Source organism: Pleurodeles waltl, chromosome 1_1, assembly GCF_031143425.1.
Source record: "Pleurodeles waltl isolate 20211129_DDA chromosome 1_1, aPleWal1.hap1.20221129, whole genome shotgun sequence".
NCBI classification, from domain to species: Eukaryota; Metazoa; Chordata; class Amphibia; order Caudata; family Salamandridae; genus Pleurodeles; species Pleurodeles waltl.
This window is the reverse complement of record NC_090436.1, coordinates 1,000,793,909-1,000,801,533: the sequence shown is the minus strand read 5'-3', so window position 1 is coordinate 1,000,801,533 and position 7,625 is coordinate 1,000,793,909. Positions and strand designations below refer to the sequence as shown.

At 42.0% G+C, this 7,625-nt stretch overlaps 1 protein-coding gene across 1 annotated transcript; it reads left to right on the top strand.

Annotated features, from left to right (window-relative positions):
• The first annotated feature begins 226 nt into the window (after positions 1-226).
• On the top strand, positions 227-6,176 carry LOC138291108 (interleukin-8-like). The gene is made up of 4 exons (XM_069230295.1): positions 227-373; positions 858-993; positions 3,795-3,878; positions 5,393-6,176. Exons 1-4 carry the CDS (start codon positions 310-312, stop codon positions 5,412-5,414), a joined length of 306 nt encoding a protein of 101 aa, XP_069086396.1. The 5' UTR covers positions 227-309; the 3' UTR covers positions 5,415-6,176.
• Positions 6,177-7,625: the final 1,449 nt, after the last annotated feature.

Here is a 7,625-nt window from a genome sequence, read left to right as displayed (position 1 = left end):
AGAGGCATGTGACTGTTGATTTAAAAAGTATTATGAGAAGTAGCCCCTGGCTTTGTGCCCTCGAGGCAGGATGCGCAGCCTTTGAAGCGCGTGAGCCACGTGCGACAAGGGTCTACTTCTGCGTCTGGAAATTCCTCTTGCGTAATTGCAGAATAATGTCACTGTGGGGCACGCCTTGCTGCCTGCAGTATAAAGAGGCCCACTCCGAGAGCTGTGAGAACAGAACTCCTCGGAGGCCTAAAAACTTAATCCAGCAAGGCCCAGGCGAGAAAGTGTTAGCAGCCAGGAAGCGCTCTAATAACTGCTGCAATGGAAGGAAAACACGTGCTCGCTGTTTTGGTCATTTGTCTGCTGTCTGTGGCCGTGACTGAAGGTGAGACAGGAACCATTTTTTCCCTGAATCATATTTTTGTAACATTTAGGTCGATCTGTGAGTATGTATAGTAAATGATGAGAAATGAGAGAAAAATAGCTCATAGCTATTTTATATGTAAAATTGGTTTCACCTGCATGTAAAGCATTGTTTTTTTAGTATAGTGACTATTTATTTCAAAGGGTATGCTCTTTTGTTCTAAACATTTAAATACATTGAATCTCATGTTGTGCTCAAGCCGTGAGAGGAGCGCACAGCTTCTTGCAATTTTTTAAAGAAGTAAATAAAAATGCATATTTGTCCGCATGTCCCGTGTCACGAGGGAGAGCTTCACCCAGTCATAGACTTTCATTCATCCAGTAAGGGTGCTGGGGCTTTAGTTTCACTGTTTACTTTGTAGTACGGCCTAGGAATCTCTGTCTGATGTGCTCTTCCTAAAATCTCTTCCTCTGTTAATTCATGGAAATCGGCCTTGTTTTTCCAGGCATGTCACTGGCAAGAATGGGAACGGAGCTGCGCTGCCAGTGCATTAAGACTGAGTCTAGGATCATCCACCCCAAGCACATTCAGACCGTGGAGCTCATTCAGAGCGGGGCTCACTGCCCGAATCTTGAAGTCATGTGAGTACCTCAGACACTGCTTCTGCTCTTGTGTAAACGAGATAGATAGCGATCTGTGAAAGTCCCCACATTCTGCGAGGGTGTTTTTCTTTGACTTAATGCGCTACTGCCTAATAAATCAACTGTTTATCTTTTTCCAAACATCTGTGAGTCAGCAGTTCCATCCTCTCTTTCCCGGGGGTTGGGGAAGTTAGGGGAGTTGGTGGGGCCTGGGGAAGTTAGGGGAGTTGGGGGGGACCTGGACATAAGGGATTACAGTATATCCGGCGGTAATGTGAGCTCTGCAGTTTCGTCTAGTGCGCTATCCATAAGGAGTGGGCACAGGTGGACTTTAGCAGAGTTTAAGCATTTCCCCCCAACTAGGAGGATTATCATTAAACTCTAAATCAGGTCATCTGCTGTCACCTCGAGCCCTTCTCTCCTTGCACACGTGCACTGCTTAAAAGTTGTCATAGCTCGAGCGACAGTAGTTGTGTAAAATATCTGCACTACTAGTCACTTCCCCCAAAGCAGGCCATCATACGTGATTATACTGGTAATAGCACAGCAGAGCTGTCTGTCCCTGGTATTTGTATTATTGGAAACAGCGGAAAAAATCCTGTTTTTACAGTTAGTCTCACAGTGCGTAATGTGTGCACGCAGGTGCAGGTGCTGGGCACTAACACTCATTTTTGTAGACCAGGACTTATTTTTCATCATCAAACTTTGACCAAGAGCAGCAGAGAGAAAGATCTCAAAGGGAGAACAGAAGAGAGAACACAAGAAAGAACAGTAACAGAGGTAGCAGCAGGGCTGAAAAAGAACCCGGATGAGTAAGACAGAGACTGGAAGTGTAGAGTGGTGGAAGAGGGAGGCATGAAGTGAAAGCAAACCGAGGCAGACGCAGGGTTGGTATCCAGCAAATCTGGTAGCACCCGATGATGAGCTCCTAGAGAAACTATGGGCCCCAGCACTGATTCTTTTCATATAAGGCACTTTGAAAACATGCCACCTGGCTAAGATGTGTTTATTCCTGCAATAAACTGCTAAACAGCAAACAAACCTCTTACAGTGCAAGAGAGGACCTATCTGAAGGCCAAGGGTCAGAAACAGGGTTACATTAACAGACAAGAGCAAGGGAGCTCTAGTGCTTTTGCAGTGTGTTTAGCAGTGTTGCAGAAAAACGAGTTGGTAGTGGAAAAATAGTAGAAAGACAAAACACATGCATAATACTTAAATAATTTTAACTCTGCCACGCACAACGTGTGCATTGTGTGCCTGGTTTGCAGATGTGATGGTGGAGGGGTCAGTATACTGGAGATGTATTCCATTTGGCTTATCTATGATATAAGCTTTTAAGGAGACAGGGAATAGGCGACGGAAGTACAGATTGGGCTTCGATCTGATCACATTGTGTAACTCAAAAAAGGTCTTGGGCAGGGATGGAAGATGCTATAAGCGGTTCTTGCACTTGATTGGCTACATTCAGTAGACAAACGTAGTTTGTTAAAAGGCAAGATGCCTAGCATGCTTTGAAGTTCACTTAACTGGATGTGTAAGCTTTTTAGTTGGTGACTCGTTCACTAGTTGAAAATGTACAGCTTTTCTTTAAAGTTTGCTAATATTGCCTGAATTCTGCCCACTCACAAAGCATGCGATGAAACTCGTTCCACGACTGCATGGGCCCTGCATTCTTTCCTGAGAACATCCATACATCTCTTATACCCATTTAAACATTCATAGCATTGCACTTCTGGATTAAGGTTTTCCAAAACAGTTGTGTCTTACGTCTTGTGTTACATATGCCCCACACTTAGGGCCACATGTACAAAGCATTTTTCTAGTCGCAAATGGGCCGATTTGCAGAACCGGCCCGTTTGCGACTTGAAAAATGGTATTTGAGATGTGCAAAGCCCAAATTACGATTCGGTAACCTGTTACCGAATTCCAATTTGTTTTTTGCGATTCAGTATATGAAAGGGGCATGTTTAGGGTGTCCCTTCCTAATACCGAATCTAAATGGGATGTATGATTGTTTTGGGCCATGAACCTGGTCACAAAATAATCGCAGTTAGCACCAATTTCAAATTGGTGTTAACTCATTCGCAACAGGGAAGGGGTATTCAAGAGACCCCTTTCCCTTTGTGAATGCATGCGAAAATGTTTTTCAAGAGCAGGCAGTGATCCCATGGACCACTGCCTACTCTTACAAAGTGAAACTGAAACTGTTCGTTTTTTTCTTTTTAAATGCATCCCGTTTTCTTTGAAGGAAAAAAACTGATTGGTTTATTTAAAAACAATAACAGACATGGTGGTCTTCTTACCCCGGCAGACCACCATCCCTGTGATCTTTGCAATTCTTAATGAGTTGCAAATTATGACTTACCTCATTAATATTAATGAGGTAGGTCTATTTGTGACCCACTGGGAATCGCAAAAGAAACTCAGTGGAGTTTCTTATATTTGGAATTGTGATATCCTAATTGCGATTCGCATGGAATTGCAATTTGAAAATCGTAATTCCGAATGTTCGAACGTGTGGCCTTTATATCTCTGTGAACTATGCATAAATTATGTCTAAATTGAACCTTTTCAGGCCTAAATCAGAGGTACACCTGTAGGCAAAGACCTTACATTGTGTCAATATTGAGCACTTACCGAGCAGAAACTAACAGGCCGTCACTTTAAGTATAATACTAATTTGTATAACCTTCTAATAAATTCAGTGGACATAACTCCTTTGGATAAGTATTGAAACAACTGAAGTACACAGCCTTGCGAAACTAGGTTTATAAAGAGTTTCTCTTCTTTCTCCCTCGCAGTGCCACTCTGAAGTCTGGGCAGGTGGTGTGTTTGGATCCCTCCGCTAAGTGGGTGGAGAAGATCATCAAGAGGATCCTGGAAAGGTATGATGCAATATTTTTATATTTTCAAGAATTACACATAGAACTTTGATGTGTTCTACTCTTCCAGAGTCAGAATATTTTCCATTGAAGGTCTCCAGTGACCTCCTAGTCCATAAGAGAGCAGCCTGGGTCAGTAGTGAGTCCCTGGTCACCAGGAGGACAGTGAGGGTTTCCAGTGACTCCTTAGACAACCAGAGAGTAGTGAGGGGCTCCAGTGACTCCCTCCAGAAAGCAGTGAGGGACCCCAGTGGCTACCTAGTCATCCAGAGGGCAGTGCATGTCTCCACTGACCTCCTCTATAGGGCAGTGAGGGGCTCAAGTCTTCTAGAGGGCAGGGAGCGCCTCCAGTAAGTTCCTCCAGAGGAGTAACTGCATGACTACCTAGCCATCCAGATTATTTCATTGGTTCCTCACTCACCAGGAGGGCATTGAATGTCTCCAGTAAATACCTAGTCACAGATGGTAGTGTGGTGCACTGACAGTTGTCTAAGATGCTACTCTGTACTACCCCATAGGCAATGAATTTCCTCCATAAACCATGTGCGCTAAATCTTGGAGAAAGAAACAAAAACATCCGTAATTATGAAGATTAAGATGATCAAAAATGTGGTGCTTTATGCAGCTGTTCCATGCTTTATAGAATCAACGGGCATTAAGAAAATATCACCTAGGTCGTTCTGAACCCCATATATTCAATTAACCCTTTGCAGTATACAAGTTGTGTAAACCAATACTGTAATGGTGCATAGATTCTGAACCGGAAGTATCCGCAATCTGAGGAATCTCTAATGTAATTGATACACACCTGTGACAAGCTGACCTGCATTGCCTTAGTCAAACCTCCCAGCATGCTTTAGTTTTCCAAATATGTTGAAAGTACAGAAGACATTAAGTTAAAGTGGGGTTTCCAAGTTTTTTGAAAACCCAGGAGACTCATTTACACTGCTATTTGCTTCAATTAGTTAATCACCCAGGCTCTGAGCATCATTTTTTGTCCTGATAGTGTGTAATTGTGTGTGAGCACGGTGTTTGTATTAAAACTGAGTACACAAACAGCTCGTAATAACCGAATGACTGCATGTTATGATACTGTGCCGAGTGACCAATTTCTGCTCCATTAAATTTTCTGGCATTCTTTCTTATAGCCGTTTCTGCATTTGATTCCAAAGGCCCTCTGAAATTGTGGCAAGCACTGTGACATTTTGGAAACAATATTTTTTTGAGTTAGTAAAATCTCGATACATTCGTGGCAATCCAGCAGCATTATGCTAGAGCAAAACTGATAGCTAAACCATCTCTGCATCCTCCTCAGTACTTGGCACAAGTATATCAAATCTACCAATCAGTAGTAAATACACTTCTTTCAGAATGTCCAATTGCTATTAGCCAGAAGTAATTCCATTCACCTACAAATGTAAAAAAATATTTTTGCCAGGAATGCGTATGAAAAAATATAGAGAGCTTTTGTTGTATTTGCACACATTGTAACACAAGCCCTCTTTAATTTCTTGCAGTTCCAACAAAGAAGAATCATAAACACCTCCAATGAAGAGAGAGGACTCAACAAATCTACTCTGTCTCCAGGAAGCCATTTTGAGGAAGGAAGCCAGCTCTTTATATCGCCTAACACTGACATTTGAAATGCTGTTTACTGCTACTTTCAATTGAAAAACGAGTTTAAATTGTCGTTGGTCTGCTTTTCCACCTGTCTGGAAATCAGTATGTGGTACCTTGAAGACGTGTGTTCAGGCGGACCCTAGGGCTCTGTTTGTCATGTATACAGGGCGGGGTCAGAAATTATGACACATAGGATTCCCACTAGGTTTGACCGGTGGACAGGAGACTCTTTCTAGACCCTGCAGGCCAGTGGTCAAATGCACTTCAACTAAAGAATTGAGGCACATGAAGATATGCTGTGAAAAGGGAAAAGTGCCGGAGACTCAAAGGCCTGGTTCAGCCTGGGTGAGGGCAGTGCCTCCACTTTCTTCTCAATATTAGAGTTTGGGGTCTACTTCTAGAAGTGGATATTTTAGTAGAAAATGCCTCTTCTAACTTATGCGATAACGTTTTCGATGTTGTTTTGTTTCAATACGACCATTAGCATTTCATCATTTATATTTAAATTAATTTATTATATTTATTTTTTTGAGAAATATTTATTTAATGCACTGGATGAAAAATGAAGATGGGGAAAGAGGAATGTTTGTAAAATAAATGTATGCTATTTGTGACACGAATATAATATATTAACATGTATGTATTTATTAATTTATTGTAATAAAACCAATAAATACAATTTTTAAGTGGCAGTGTTCTCTGTTACACTTATTGCTTCGAGACAATGGATTATAATTTAAATCAGAAGTGTCAAGACGGGGAAACCCCAGAAACATTTAAGAGCATTTCTGTACTATTTCTAGCCTTAAATAGCCAACATTAGATCTTCGATGCAGATATTTAGGCCCAGATTTAAGAGGGCCAGCGTCTCCGTGCACCACATTAGTGTCATTTTTTATAACGGTAATGTGGCCCAACGAGGCTAAATTGGCAGCGCCATATTTACAAAGTGGCGCAATGCATGCATTGCGCCACTTAAAAAACCCCTTTGTGTCACATTATGCATGCGCCAGGCATAATGTATGCAAGGGGGGGTGTAACCCCGTTAGGGGGGGTGCCACAGTTGCAAAGTGGAATATAAGAGATTCCAATGAGCAATTTTTAGCAGCTATTTTTAACGCCTGCACAGTCAGGCAATAAAATGGGGAATACCATTGTTTTCAGTAGGCTCCTATGTACTCTGCGAGATTACCACCAACATTTTGGTGCTAATCCTGTCCAGTACATCAATAGTGTCAAAAGTTTTGATGCTATTGCCCCTACTCTGCGCCATGGTGCGCCATATATTAAATACAGCGCACACATGGTGGCAGTAGGGGGGCATAAGGGGCGCAAGAAAACTGTCTATGCATTGTATGCAGCACCACTTTACTTAAATTCAGGCCTTAATATCACATGCAGGATAATGATTGGAGTAAATGTATGAAGGATTGGTGTCCCAAAGCTTTGTTTCTGGTTCCTATAATGAGAGAACTATAAAATGCAGGATGTGATATGTACCACATAGTTTATCAAAGAAACATGACCATGGGCTTCAATTACAGAAAGTCAAGGATAGTGGCTGCTAGACATGGCTAGCCCTTTGGTACTTCTTTTGTTGCCCCTTAGCTAAAGTGATCATGAAGGCAACACCAGGAGCAGAAAGTGAACAGGGCTCACCATCTCCTAGCTCGTCAGTAGCAAATAGAAGGATGTTGGAGGCTAGGGACAGGGCAAGGGGTCAACTCTGTATTTCTGTTTTACGTCTAATTGCGTATGACATCACAACATCAATGGTATTCTGGTGAACTGATGTCCATGAAAACAAAACATTAGAACATCTCTTCCATGTAATGAATTGTTTCCCAAGCATCCAATAAAAAAGTGAAGGAGATCAATAAAGACAAGTCTGAGATATCCCCCCTCAAAAAAACAAAGAAACACTTGCCATCAAACTCCCAAATGAATCACTGTTTCAGAAAGGCAAAACTTAAGTCACAGGAAACATCCCTGCAGTGATTAATTTGATGAAATAATTAGTACCCGGGCCACAGTTTTGTTCAGAAACCCCCCTGCGTTACCAAAGGTCTGTGTGCCAAATGTCAAGTCTGCATAGTATTGATTCCACCTCATGCCTCTTTTTTTCCATCA

Bases quoted from the DNA above. Each gene is read 5' to 3' on its own strand.
- LOC138291108 (XM_069230295.1), top strand. From the start codon at position 310: ATGGAAGGAAAACACGTGCTCGCTGTTTTGGTCATTTGTCTGCTGTCT. The intron at 374-857 runs GTGAGACAGGAA...TTGTTTTTCCAG, and splicing joins GTCTGTGGCCGTGACTGAAG to GCATGTCACTGGCAAGAATG. The intron at 994-3,794 runs GTGAGTACCTCA...TCTCCCTCGCAG, and splicing joins TGCCCGAATCTTGAAGTCAT to TGCCACTCTGAAGTCTGGGC.